This window comes from Lepisma saccharinum, chromosome 1 (genome assembly GCF_977018435.1).
Source record: "Lepisma saccharinum chromosome 1, izLepSacc3.1, whole genome shotgun sequence".
Taxonomy (NCBI): domain Eukaryota; kingdom Metazoa; phylum Arthropoda; class Insecta; order Zygentoma; family Lepismatidae; genus Lepisma; species Lepisma saccharinum.
This window is the reverse complement of record NC_139229.1, coordinates 222,595,789-222,611,659: the sequence shown is the minus strand read 5'-3', so window position 1 is coordinate 222,611,659 and position 15,871 is coordinate 222,595,789. Positions and strand designations below refer to the sequence as shown.

The following is a 15,871-nucleotide window of genomic DNA, read 5'->3' as shown; positions in this document are numbered from 1 at the left end:
CGAGAGAGAGTAAGGTTGGACGGAAATGATTAAGTAAGTCCCGTAAAATGTATATAACCGGTCTCCATGACAGCCCAGTTCGAACCATGGTAAGGCATATAGCAATGTTGTCTTTACATGTTTATGATTGTCCCTTCAACCACCTCATCTTATCATCATTCATCCTCAACGTAGAGATCAACCCAAGAGGTAGAAATTCCCTTTTAAATAAAGGACACATACACCCACACATATTGATTTATTATTATGTAATGGGCCGTGATCACTATCTCTCCCTTCAGTTTTCCTTTCCTCCAATTCCAAGGAGAGTCCTTTCAGGGCTGCCAATATTCCCATCAGCACATATCAACAGGTGAATGACTATGAAGAGCGACGCATAGCGTTACGCAAAATTGGGAAGGAAAACATAACAACTGATGAGGGAAAACGCTCAAAATCAAAATAAAACAAATACCATCCTTTTGAAATCATCATTGCTTAGCTGCATGGCTGGAGAGACCTGCGCTCGATCGCCAGCTAAACTTCGAAGGAGACGAAGAAAGTGAACGGAAACATCCATCGCGACACCTTAGGCTGCTCTCATACTGAACTAGGTTTTGTGGCAGTTCCTCTCTCGAACCTTTAGGCCACCCTCTGTCGTCAGCGTCCTCGAGCATAAATCGCCTTCGAAAAACTATACAATCGCAGCTATTACATTAAAAAAAATCACGAAGACAAAGCGTCCATCCTCATCTTTACCTTCCTGTTTCCTTCAATCACCTTTCAATATCCTACGTCATCTGTTTCTTCACCTCGGCTAAACTCAGTGGGCTAATGGGATACTCTGACCCCTCTCAGGTATGGGTATAGTAGTAGAAATACGTGGGATATGAAGCTTCGACTGTTATGTACTAAATCATTTGACAGGCTATGGAAAAGGGAGATTTTATAAATGAATAACATCTGTTTCCGAAGAAAGGTCTGCGTCTTCAGTAGGCTTCTTTATGGGCAATTATTTTCCTGAAGATGGTTTATTTTTAAGATACTTTTATAAATTTACATCTTAGTTACAAATCTCCATAAATAAAGGACAGAACAGATTTCCTTCTTATAATTAAATCTACGCGACTTATGCAGTTTATTTACATAATATGGATCAAGCTGTCATATCAGTTATATAAAGACGACCAGGCGCTTGCTTGGAACTTTATGAACGCTCCTTGACATAATGAAGCATGATTTTGACGTGACTGGCGAAGGTTTTAAGTATTGACTCCGATCTTAATATAAATTGGACATTATGGTCTGGCTTCAAGATATATGCAGAAATACAAACGGCTATAATTCGTAAAATATTAGAGACATAGACTTGATATCGGGTGTGGCAACATGTTCCTGTTGCTTTCATCATGATAAATGATGAAATACTATTGCTGGCGAACAAACACATCCCTGTTAAAACGCGCAGAGTGACAAAGCCTCCCGCGCCATGGATAAACAATACCGTTCGTGAATTTTGGAAGCTTAGGGACTACTATCATTTGAAATACGTAAACACCGGCGATAACGATAGCCTTCTCAGCTACAAATACTTTAAAAACAGAGCTAAAAAGATAGTGCGAAATAGCAAGTTTCACTATTATAAATCTGCAATCGATAAGAACATAAATAATGCGAAAGAAATGTGGGCGAACCTGCGTAAACATGGCCTAATAGGTAGCAAATATGTCAGTCAAGATATTCCCGAAAAAATACTAGATCCAAATAGCATTAATGACTATTTTATACAAGCTTCGCAAAGTGAAGCGAACCAGGATGGCCTGGAAAAAATTTGCAAAACATTTTTGACCCTCAAATCCCTAAATTCATTTACCTTTACTAGAGTGACATCTCAAGACATACGGAAGGCATTCAGCAAGATACGTAGTAAAGCATGTGGAGACGATGGCATAAACTTAACCATTTTAAAATTATTACTTCCATTTTGCGTAAATACTATAACCGTCATAATAAATAACTCCCTAGCACAGGGTATCTTCCCAGAAGCGTGGAAAAAGGCAATCGTTTTACCGCTCGCAAAATGCAAGCCTGTTAAAAATGTGAATGACCTGCGCCCAATAAGTATACTGCCCATAATGTCGAAAATTTTAGAGCGTATTGTACACGAGCAGCTGTTCACACACGTAACAGCTACATCTAGTTTTCCAAAGCATCAATCTGGTTTTCGGCCAAATCACAGCACCACAACAGCCATTCTGAAAGTTGCTGACGATGTACAAAAAGCTATCGATGAAAGCAAAATCACCTTACTTGTATGCCTTGATTTCTCTAAAGCATTCGATTGCGTGAACCATGAAGTTCTACTCGCTAAATTACACAGCATTGGGGTAAACGGCATAACCCTTGATTGGTTTGCATCGTACCTTTCTGGCAGGAAGCAGCGTGTACAAATCAGAGGCAAAAATAACTGTTCCTCTGGGTGGTTAAACATTCGAAATGGAGTTCCCCAAGGAAGCATTCTTGGACCTCTCCTTTTCTCCATTTATGTAATGGACTTACATAAGAACCTCTCGCATGCGCAGTATCACCAATATGCTGATGATACTCAGATATACATACATACAAGGATAGAAGAGTTCTCAAATGCAGCATCACAACTACAGAAAGACCTGAACGCCATAAGTGAATGGGCACAAACTAACTTCCTAAAATTGAACCCAACCAAGTCAAAATTTGTCATAATGGGAACGAAATTTCTGGTAAAAAAGCTTAGCCAAAACACAGATAACATGATTCTCCCCAAATTGAATAGCCATCCGTTAAACTTAGAAAATACTGTAAATAACCTTGGCGTTGTCATGGATTCCCACATAGAATGGTCAGGTCATATTTCAGAGCAGATGAAAAAAGCCAACAAATCTCTTCGAGCATTACATCACTTGAAAAATATTGTAGGCATTGAGGTTAAAAAAAAATTGTGCGAGAGTCTAGTTTTATCACGATTAATCTACGGAGCCACGGTTGCTTACAATGCAAGCAGCTCCATAACTAATAAGCTACAAAAGCTACAAAATGCATGCATAAGATTCATTTACAAGCTGAAAAAAAGGGACCACATTTCAAAATACTTATTCAATTTGTATTAATTGTATAAGTGGCCGCGGTGGCTCAGTCGGTAACGCGTCTGACTACCATGCTCAAGGTCCCGGGTTCGATCCCCGGCCGGTTCAAATCCGGGAACTTTTCTAACGGTGGAAGCGGCCCCGGCGCCTACCCAGCGTCGAATAACATGGGTACCTGGGGGAAACCCTGGGGGGTAAAGGCGGTCAGGGGCGTGATGCTGATCACATCACCCCCACTCACGACCGGATCAAGAAAGTGTGGGGCGTTACCCCCACACCCCCTATACGCCTTCATGGCGTGGTGCTATGCACAGGGGAACACTTTACCTTTACCTTTTATTCAATTTGAATTGGCTTAACACCAAGAATCTCGCGAAATACCAATTATTAACTTTAACACATAAAGTACTAGGCAACAAACAGCCTGCATACCTCTTTGAAAAACTGAACACAAATTCGAGCAGACATGAACATGTAACACGACGAAAGAAATTATTGTCAGTCCCAGTACATAATACGACCACCTATGGAAAATCATTTACTGTAACTGCCACTAAAGAATGGAATTCCCTCCCAACCTCCCTAACATCCATCAACAGCCATAAGCTATTTAAAAAGAATCTAAAACAGTATCTACTGGCAAGGCAGCGAAATACCTAATCACGAGCAACTTTTCATTCATAAAAATACGCATTGTAACATTTGGCAACTGTGTGCACATAAATCTTATAATTTCATAATTTTATTTCACTTCATTATTACTATTATATTTTCTATTTTTCCAGATTACTAAATATATATGAATGTGTACTAAAACAAAAGCAAAAAAAAAAAAGATACCTATGTTCAACAATTTATAGGTAAATCTGTCTTTCTTTTTCATTATCTATATATATATCCTAAGCGTATATACCTATATATTTAATTATTCTTATTTGTATTGATATGTAATCCTTTTCATGTTTTTATTTTTATTTTTTTTCTGAATGTATTTTTTTCTCAATGTACTCTTTATTCCATTGTACTAATCTTCCAGACAAGGGTCTGTTGTAAGAACGGCCCTAGAGGCCGAAACACGCCCGCTCCAATAAAGGCGATTTTATTATTATTATTATTATTATTATGCAAAAAATGAAAATATATTACGTATATGTTTCGAAGAAATCAAACTGAATTATCACAAAGTTGTGAGCAATCGTAAATTAACTTATTCTCACGCATGGTGACATGTTAACATGTCCACAGGGCGAACCTACCCATGCGTCAGAATAACAGTAAGTTCTGAGTCGAAATTTAACATTATTTTTTGAAGATTTTATTTAAAATTTCAGAAAACTTCAAAATAAAGTTGAAATGAACTTATTCTTTCGTATGGTGACATGTTAGCATGTCCACAGGGCGAACCTACCCATACGACAGAATAACTATGTCTCTAAGCTAATTTGGGAACGAAGACTGAGTTCTTGAACCCTCCCATAAAGGGAGCTGAGTATTTAAGATGTTAATCCATCGGAGTCGGTGATGAAAATGCCCCAGAATTAGGTTCCAAAGCTGTATTTATATCCTTGCATGTCAAGCAGAGCGCCTCCCGTGACACAAAAGATAAACATAGCTACAGCTGGGATATGCAGAACTAATTTGTGTATAATGGCAATATTCTAAAGATTAAACAGTATGTTCCATAAGGTTCATTTTTCTATGTCTAAAACAACAGTTATGATCCTTAAAGTTTCTATAATATTCTCTAGTATAAAGTTGTCACATTCTTAAAATCTTCTTCCCAATGTCCATAAGGCTTATATTACTAATAACTCCAACTGAAATTTAGCTCTTATGGCTTTCATAATAGTTTGATTCTAAAACTGAGAACACATATTTTTGACTAATTGTCAACAATGAAAGATTTTGCTTTCAAGAATCTTGCAAATAACAAATTCTAAACTTCTCGAATGACAGAATTAGGTCATTAGTTCAACTATTAAATATCTCATCTTTCATAACGTTTTTATAGTGAATATAAAAAGTAAAATAATTAGGAATAATCTTAAATATGACCGAATCTTTGATATGGTTCGGGAGGATCATATCAATTACTTCACTTTTCTCCTACTTCTGACTAATCACGAAGATGAGGATGAATGGTGATAAGATGAGGTGGTTGAAGGGACAATCATAAACATGCAAGGACAACACAATACGAGTCCCACCAAGGATTATACTGTCCACGAGTCCAGACGCCAGAGCCTCGCTACTCGCAAGTATGCAAAAATACAGTACAGAATGTGTATATATATTGTGTGTGTGTGTGTGTGTGTGTGTAAGCATGTGCAGCCTCCACCGTATAGTAATTAACAAATCACATTGCTAAACCAAGACAGAGGCCAGGCCTGTTGTTTATGTATTTGTTATTTGACGTCACTTTTCTACCACTTTTGGTTAATTGCGGCGATGAGTGATGATCACATGAAAGTTATGAAAGTGCAGTCACAAAGAATATCCATGCCCACTACGTGATTCGAACTCGGGAACTTCACTGACAGGATCCAAAGTGGAACACTTAACGTGCTTGACCACATTGACCATCGAGCTGGCACAAATTTCTTTTGTGATTCATCCACAAAAGGGGCGGGGGGGTAATCTTTTATTGAGGTACTACGTTTTCCCACGACATTTGATTTTATCTTTTTACAATTTCTAAAAAGCATATTTTAATTTTTCAAAAATAAAATATATTTCAGTTACGGTTTTCTAAACACAAATCAGTTAGGTAGAATATTGCTCCAGTGTTCCGATAGTTTGTGGGCAGTAACCAGAGAAATGTTGATTTCAATAGCTTTGCCACCACTGGCGTACGCAGGAATTTTTTGGGGTGGGGGGCTGAACTTCTGAACTTCGATGGTGCATTGGTGCGTTCGGTGACGAAGGAACATTTTTCATCTGCTGTACAAAATTCGTTCTCTCTCTCTCTCTCTCTCTCTCTCTCTCTCTCTCTCTCTCTCTCTATATATATATATATATATATATATATATATTGTATATAATGATAATGTATATATTGGGGCATAGAGAATTCCTTTTTAGAAGAGCAAACACGGAATTCTCTTTTTTAAAGCCAGAGTTTAATTAAATATATTTTATTTCTTTTCAGAATTTATGGTAATTTTAAAGACATATAATTCCGAAACATTTAAAGCTCTAGACCTCGTTTTGGGCTCATTTCGAATATGACGGAACAGAAAATCAGAAGTTCGTCATTGGAAAGTAGTAAAGAAACATGAATATATTAATTTTAATGCAGGGTGCGATTTAGAGGGGTCGATAGGAGGTATACCGCCCTTGTTTTGAACCATCAAATATCTGGTTATGAATGACACATCTCAACCAGGGATCATTATTTCCAACCCAATTGTAAACTATATTGTACTTATGGTGTTTCAATTCACCATTCATACATGAGTTGCTTACCTTACGCAATTTATAGCGACTGTGTACAGTGACGCCAAATTACATAGGCTCATGGGGTCCGAGCCCATTCAATAATTTGTGATTTTTTGTAAACTTCTAATTCAAGTGTTCAAGCCCACTCAATGCTTTTGAAAAGTCCCTGGCTGTCGCTCCCTAGTGTTTCAGAAGTACTTTTGTATCAATGGGCTGCGTTTTTGAATATGTTGGGTCGCTTCGTCTCCTAATCTTGTTCGAGCGATTTAGAGATCTTCAGTGCTTTGTTGTGTCTTAAACAAGTCGACTCGTGGTAGGTTCAGGTTCAGGTTTGAAGGATTTGTAGAACATTTGACAATGTAGTTAGTTATTCATGATCGAATTTGCTCTACTTTAAGACTCTCTACACTATCTGAGTGTACTATCATTGCATACGCAACACTAAATCCTTCTGTTCTTGTAGCAAAGCAAAAAAATTGACATGGTTACTCTTGAAACATTGAAAACGATCGATTCACCGTGAAGGAGGTCTCTAGTTCAGAAGTTAGATCAATCAAACCATAAGTTCGAAAGCAATTTCTTCAATCTTTGATGCACAATATAAATAGCTGGTTTGAAGACTATTAGATTAAATTTCGCATTTAGTCCTATTAAATGCACACACATGGCGATGATTAAAAACGTGTGTTTTATTTTGACATGTTAGGTAAACTTTAATGTAAGCGAAAGCATGTCAGCATAACTAGTTAAAGATTTTCACATCTACAAAAAAAAAAAAATGAAAAAGCCAAAACACATTTCCACCTCACGCAAGGATTATGTTAATTCAATTCAAATTGTACCAATATTTACAGCTGAATGTGAACGCGGGTTCAGTGCCATGAATCTAACCTTTACTGAACAGAACGAGATTGGTTCGTTCATAGAATGTATCGCCGAAAATCAATTTTGCTGATATCTCGTTGTCGCTGTTCTATTTTCATTAGATGTGAGCTCCAATTACCATTTTAATCCTTCGTTTTAAAAGTTATTAAAAAACAAAAATAGTTATCGGGGGTCATTTTAATGTTTTTTTTTACTTCATTACTGCCTTCATTTGATTTTTTTTTATTTTCTAAGATTTTGGCAGGCTGCAGCCCCTTAAGCCCCCTGCGTACGCCAGTGCTTGCCAAACTCATCTAGCCTACGCTCCCATCAAATTTATCATTTCACCATTCATTTTTATTGTTGCGTTTACCCTAAATACGTAGAAAAGCGACAGCGACATCCTATGTATACTAGTGTATAAATTATTATAAACACATTATAAATAACAAACTCTCTCTCTCTCTCTTTCTGGCTCTACAGCCCTTGGTGGGCCTTGGCCTCCTCCACAATCAGCCTCCATTCCAATCTGTCATCAATTCTTCTCCTCCATCCTTTAATTTTCATTGTTCGCAAGTTTTCAGCGACGTCATCTATCCATCGAAGCCGTGGTCTGCCCTTTCTTCTTACGTGGTGAAGCTTTTCTTTCAACATTCTTCTTGGCATCCTATTGTCCATCATTCTCTCCACATGCCCCAACCACTTTATTCTCTGGGCTTTGACAAATCTCACTATATCTTGGCCTTTTATTAAATCATCTAGCTCTGCATTACATCTTATTCTCCAGTCGTCATCTTCCCTCACAGGTCCATATATCTTTCTTAATATTCTTCTCTCAAATATTCTGAGGGCATTTTCATCTGACAGTTTCAAAGTCCAATTATCTGATCCATAAGTGACAACTGGTCGTACCAGTGTCTTATAAATTTTAAGCTTTGTATTTCTTGTGATCAGTCTATTTCTAAACAACTGCATATTTGCAAAATATGCACGATTGCCTGCCTGTATTCTTTCCTTTATTACTTTACTCATATCATTATCACTATATACCATTGTCCCCAGATATTTAAAACAAGGAACTCCCTCAAACTTATTATCTCCAATTGTCAGATCTTGAGGTGCTCTTCTGATCTCAGAGTTAGACATTCTCATATACTTTGTCTTTTTTTCATTTACATTGAGCCCTATTTTTATTGCTTCTCTTTCCATTTGCTCATAGATTTGCTTAAGTGTTATTATTGTTCTAGAAATGATTGTAACATCATCTGCATATGCACATATTTGACTGGATTTTCCAAATATGGTTCCCTTTTGATCAACTACATTCATTACTTTGTGCAATGCTAGATTAAATAATACTGCCGAAAGGCCATCCCCTTGTTTCACTCCTGCATTGAATTTAAACTCTTCACTCAGTTTACTACAAACTTTCACTCGTGCCTTAGTACCACTCATAGTCATTCTTATTAGTCTTATTATTTTGATGGGAATATTATACTCTTCAAGTACCTTAAACAGTTCATTTCGATTAACACTGTCAAAAGCCTGCCTGAAGTCAACAAATAAAAAATGCAAATCCACATCATGTTCATAAAACTTTTCCATCATCTGTCTAATTATAAAAATCTGATCAGTAGTGCTCCTGCCAGGGCGAAATCCACATTGGTACTCTCCCAGTATATCTTCTGTGTAACATTTTATTCTCTCACTGATCAATCCTGACAAGATCTTATAGACCACACTAAGAAGTGTGATGCCTCTGTAATTTCCGCATATCAATTTATCACCTTTCTTATAAATTGGGCATATTATTCCAGATTTCCATTTATGTGGCATTGTTTCATTTTCCCATATCATTACAATCAATCTATGTATTGCTGCCAACAATGCGTTACCACCAAGTTTGATAAGTTCAATTATCACCTCATCCTCGCCTGGAACTCTATTATTACTCATTTTCTTCATTACAAATTCAACTTCTTCAATACTAGGTACTTGTACCTCATGACCATCCCTATTTTGTATATTCCTATTATACTGCTCTTCTTCTTCTTGGTCTTCCACTTTATTCAAAATCTCTTTAAAGTGCTCTGCCCATCTATTGAGTATCTGATTCTCTTCTACAATTACTTTCCCATTTTTATCCTTACATACTTCTATTCTTGGCTCAAATCCTATTCTCATTCTATTTATAGCTCTATAGAATTTTCTTATTTCACTTTGCTGATTTAGTTCTTCTATTTCTTGCATCTTCTTTTTATACATCATTTTCTTCTTTTCCTTGCATACCCTATGTGCTTTCCTTCTTAGTTCTTTATACCTCTCAGTATTACTTCGAGTTTCCCTCTGTAGCATTTTCTCTCTAGCTTTATTCTTCTCATCTATAACCTGTATGCACTCTTCATCAAACCACTCATTCCTTTTAGTTTTCTCTTCTCCAAAAGTTTCTTGTGCTGCCTCCTTTATCACTCCTTCTATTATTTCCCATTCTTCCTCCACCACTCGAAGTCTGTTATTCTCTTTCTCCTTCAGTTTACTCTGTACCTTACTTACATATTCACTAATAACTTCTTCTTCTTTCATTTTTTTCATATTCCACTTCTTTCTCTTGGCCATCTCGTTTCTTTGCACCGCTATCAATTTTTCCCTCATTACTAATTTAGTGGTCGCTATCACAATTGGGCCCTCTGCAGCTTCTCACATCAATAACTGATGAGGCATGACGTGCATTAACCAGTATATGATCAATCTGGCTTATTGTTCCATTAGGTGCCTTCCATGTTCCTAAGTGAATTCTTTTATGTTCGAAACAGGTACTTGTTATGATCATGTTGTTCCTGACAGCAAACTGGCAAAGAAGGTTCCCATTCTCATTGTTTTCTGCATGGAGAGTATGCCGCCCTGCAACCCCTTGTTGATTCTTGTCCTTTCCTATCTGAGCATTAAAGTCGCCCAATACGGTTACCATATCATACTTTTGGATCTTTCCACATGCTTGTTCCAGATTGTCATAGAACTCTTCTTTCTCGTTCTCATCTTTCTCTTCTGTAGGTGCATGTGCATTTATAATTGTTATGTTTCTAAATCTTCCTCTCAACCGTATTCTACACATCCTTTCATTAATTGCTTCAAATTCCATAAGACTTTTTCTCATCTTTTTTGTTATTATAAAGCCTACACCGAATTGTCCGGTCCTCCTCTCTGGTCCACTATAAAATAATGTGTACCCTGGCTTATCAATTCTTCCTTGTCCCTGCCATCTAATTTCCTGAAGTGCAACCAGATCATACCTAAATTTTAATATCTCATTTGACACTTCATTCATTTTCCCAGGTCTTAACAAAGTCCTGACATTCCATGTTGCAAGTGATAAATCATTAGTCCGTAAATATCGCCAGGTTCGAATTCCATTACATCCATCCATCGTCCGAGGCTGTTGCATTGGTTTCACAACGGTTTTATTTTTTTGCAGGGTGGGGTTGTCGGCCCCACGCCCAACCCCCAACCTGGAGGACCAGGTTTGTATAGGGTTTTCTCCCCTAGGTAGGTTGGCATTAGCGTGCCTTCGGAGTCCTTCCTGCCCCTCGGTTTTCTGTCAGGGTTTCCTTCCCTTAGCCTTTGGGGATCCCTCCCCTTACTGCAAGGCAGCAGTAGCTGAGCTTATTTAGTGGCGGCTCTCCTCGCCACATCGCAGGATTTTCTTCGGAGACTTGCAGCATTTACCGAGATGCAGTTGCCACTCCACATCTCACTGCCTCCTCCAATCCTGCTGCTGCTTGTCCGCGACTGTTTTCAGCTAGCCAACATATCTGCTGGCCGTTCCCCTATCCGCAACCTGGGGACGCGCCTGGTGGCATGCAGCTCTGCCACTGGGAAGGTAACAAACTGGGAAGGTAAATAACAAACATCTGTGAAAATTTTAAGGTATGAAGGATAATAAGTATTTGTGTGGTAGCGAAATATTTAATACGTAAAATTTTATTTATTTACCCATACGCAACTTTCAGATTTCAATGTAGCGTTGATATAAGAGTAGACAATAGTCGTGATTACTTTTTGCTTGATTTGTATAACGCCATTTATTGTAATTGCGTGCTGTAAACTTCTTCATATTATTGCGTAGGTCTTATTCCTTGTTCTTTGCCTATTATTCCACTGCAAATGGTCATTGGACATTTCCACTTTGACATGAAAAACGTTTTAAATCCATTCATTTTACAGATAATGACACAAACATGAGCTGTGCAAAATATCTCGGCGATATTTGTTTCGGTTCTCGAGAAACACGCATTCAAACACCGCTGAAATTCACCTACTACGTCACGGATTTGGAAACGTCCTCTCCACAGACAGGAGGTCCTCTGACGTCATCACTTAGAAATGCGTGCAGGCGGGGTTTCTGCTCGTCCCGTTAACTTAGCATGAGCCGCGGAAGCGACAGAAAATGCACTTGCTACTGTGTAAAACAAGTATCTTACAACTCCCAGTGCAAAAACCTGTGCTCCATTTCTTGTAAATGAATTATGCCCTAGCAGTATAGTAGTATTTACTATAATTCAGCCACTCGGTAGAGGGTTTTCCCATTAGGGTGACAAAGCAAACCTTGTAACAGTCAATGGCTGAACACGTGAACAGCCTTGTTCATTGCGAATACATAGGTTGGTTCTGACTGGCAAGAACTTAATGTTATAGGAATGCATTTTCTGGAATTACAGTTATTTTCGTCATAACATTTTCTTCACAAATTTTAAGATAATACTTTTAGAACACACTGGTTTACACGCCAATTTCTGCAATATAAGAGGTGATACGGTTTAAAAAGGTACGGTGAGTTTTTAAATTTCCTGCAGTAAATGACAGTTTTCTTCAGTTAAATTTTTGTATTTAGCCTACTTTTACGTCTCTTTTCCGTTCACTTTGTTTAACCGCAACGATGATTTTGATTTGATTTGATTTAGTTTATTTTACTTCGCGTTTTGTGCCTCTTGGCTAATTTGCGAAGATGGGGATGAGTGATGAAATGATGAAATTGATGAATGGACATTCACATACAACCAAGCCCGACCGGGATTCGAACCCGGGACCCTTGGCGTCGCAACGCGATGTGCTAACCAATCGGCCACAGGGTCGGGCCCGCAACGATGAGAACGCATGGTTAATTTATTATGTATCATCTCTAACATCACATTTCTTCCCACTTTTGGCTAATCGCTACAATGAAGATGAATAACTGCAAGCTGTATTCGAAGTCGGGGGTGGAGGAGTACACCCCCCTCCACACACACACTACCACCAACTGTACAATCTAAGTATCACCCAACCTGTCATGATAAGAGACGAACTACCCGGTGGAGGCACAAGTGGTTCGGATCCCACTTTAAACTGTAGGTCCAGTCCCGATTAGCCTTACTGTGCATAAAGTGGACTTAAAACAACAAATCAAATCAAATCAAGAGACGAACTTTTTCTTCTGTCCCATCTCATTTCGAAAACATTCACTTGTCCCATCTCCTTTTATGAGACGAGATGGAACATGCCTCGTCTCGTGAGCAACACTAACATTAACAATAGAAGCATCCCCATCCCCTAGCAGTCTCCAAAGTCTCGAGCAAACATCCTCCCGTGTAACAATTTCCAGTTCAATGAAATGTCACTCACAAGGAAACAGTCATGCCCAGGTCGAGAGTCAAACCTGGAACATGCGACTTCCTCAGATAAATCATGAATTTTGTGTATAATAATTACAACGCCAGTCCATTCCTGGTAATTCTGAATCTGCAGTTTGGTTTGCATATATAAGCAGGATAATATTTAGTTTTCGAGGACTGTACCGTCGAAATGAGGAGTCAAATAATAATAATAATAATAATAATAAAAAATATTAAGAAAGTTTTTTTTGTATTTATAATGATAAGACTCTGCATACATTGTTAATTCTATATTTTTCTAGACTTGAGACGAGAACGAGAATTGCCCTCCCAAACCGAGACAGATGTTTATAAATTGAGACGAGACTATCAATGAGACATTTACAAATAAACACGAGACAGACATTTACAACTCTAAACGAGAACGAGACCAAGGCTGCAATGTCTCGTCTCGATAGGATCCTCACTGCCACATTTTCGACATTCCTTTCCTTTCTTCACGATCCCATGTTGAATTAAATTAAAAAATACACTGGATCTTCCACACCCGGTGCGAATTTCACTATGCATCCACGACACGTCATGTTTCCAACTTTTGTTGCAGACACAGACAGTTCGAAACACTGGATACCCAATGAACATGAACAAATATGATGCGTGATGATGTACGATGGTGTATGTGCCAAAGGCTATTGTCCGTCGGAGAATTAATTTTCAACAAAGAACATGAATTTCCCCTATCATACATTCCCACATCATGCAAAACACGTTCCCGATGTTAGACAATACTACAGGAACTTATTACGGTAAGTAGTTTCTTCTGTAGAAATGAAGAAATCTGTCCGAACAATAGCAAACTTGTACAGGAAATAAATGAGTGAAATGTGTTTTCACTATATCAGACTGTTACTGCCTAACCAAACCTAACTTAACCTTATCGGAAATGGTTCGTGGGGCTATCTGTCAGCTACCCGTGCATAATGTACAATTTGCACATGTGACGAACACAATAGTAGGTATTGTTTGATGAAGAAGGTTGGAAACGCTGCATACCCATAACAGTAGTCAAATTGTGGCTGCCATATTGTGTGTTATGGAAGCAAAGATAAAAAAAATACTCTCTATGTGAAAATTGTGTTTGTTTTCGTGTAAAAAGCATAATGCCAACTTGAACTATGTTCTGCAATACAGAATTGGTAAGTATGAACCATGCGAAACACAAAATATCCGATTTTAATGTGTCTCCGATGTATGAAACTGGTACCAAACGGGTCTTTTCCTCAATGTATAAACACACTTTATTTTGCAGTAATGAAATCATAGAGTTTGGGGAAATTGGAATGTGCAAGTATTAGAAGAACGATAAGAGCTTGAACAAAAAAATCTACCATACTATATTTTTTGAGCATTGTATTTAAATTTGTCTTTGAAAGGGTATCCTTCATAGTGCAATACCATTACAACATAACAAACTTTTAGAAACAATTTCTCTGCTTTTTAACAACACAGTTTCCTTTTTGTAAAGTATTAATTTAATAAAAACAAGAAATATTTCTTATGTTTTTCATATGACTTATTTCGTTCTAGGCCTCCCCGATGGCGCAGTGTAATCAAGGGTCCCGGGTTCGATACCCAGTGGAGGCACATAGTGGTTCGGATCCCACTTTAAACTGTAGATCCAGATCTGATTAACCTTACTGTGCATAAAGTGGACTTAAAACACCAAATCAATCAATTATATTTCATTCTAATGTTCATTCTCCTTTGTGCAAAGTTCAATTAAGTTAAAATTACAACTACTTTCATCAGGCCCTGATAATAGCATATGGGGCTAGTTTCGCCTTCAGGTATTTTTCTTTCTCCATGGTGGGTAGAAAGAAAAGCACTGATTATAATTAGGTTGGCAGTATTTTCGGAAGTAATTTTTATGCTAACAGGCCTCAACCTGATCTACCTAAGCTTAACAACAAAATAGGAATGTAATATCCCTTCATGCCTATGTCACATGATACATTATCAGGTGCAGTCTATACCAGAACACGTTCCAGTATATTCTCAATCCCATAGTGTGCAGAAACAAAAAGTACTGGTTGCCTGCATGAATATAACTGCACACCGACGTAAGCTTGTTAAGAATTGAAGAATGCACACATTGGTGTAACAGGCCAAGAGAAATCATAGATTATGATCGTGAGCAATTTAAAACCTGGTGAAACTAACCACTTTCTTAAATTAACTAAATAGCTTAGTATAATTTCTGAGGAATTAATCCTTCTATGATAACAGGGGTGGTCGTGCACCACCTCAGATTAAGGCCCAGGTTCCGATTGTTTAACTCAATTTCAGCATGGTAGACAGGCATGTTTTGCATGGTTCAGTTTCTACTTATCAGGGTGGCTACCCACCGGGAATTCCTTGAATTCTGGGAATTATGTGTGAATTCTACTTGAACTTTTCTCAGTAGACGTGAAAAATTAGAGTCCAGCACAGATATTTCTGCAGTGCGATGCGCGACAGAACTAAAGAAGCAGTGTTGCTAATGGAGCAGATAGAAAAATCGCTGCAGTGCGGCGATGCACAGCTGTTACGTACAACAAGGAAATTAGAGAATTCAGGTCTATCTAATGTTGAGTTTTAAACATCATGCATTATACCAGGACTAGGATTAATATGTACTAACAAGTGGCTTTGTATGTAGCTACATACATATGGACTAAAAATTCGCAAAATATGAACTAACACATACGTAAAATTACCAAAAATGCTGCAAAGAAGACTTCTTCATACGATTCCTTATTTGAGTGATTTCAAACAAAATAA

The 15,871-nt window shown here is 37.9% G+C and overlaps 1 protein-coding gene across 1 annotated transcript; it reads right to left on the bottom strand.

Moving 5' to 3' along the window:
- Positions 1–10,062: 10,062 nt before the first annotated feature.
- LOC145989057 (protein CFDP2-like) lies at positions 10,063–10,515 on the bottom strand. Its single transcript, XM_083124358.1, has one exon. It carries the CDS (start codon positions 10,513–10,515, stop codon positions 10,063–10,065), a length of 453 nt encoding a protein of 150 aa, XP_082980484.1.
- Positions 10,516–15,871: the final 5,356 nt, after the last annotated feature.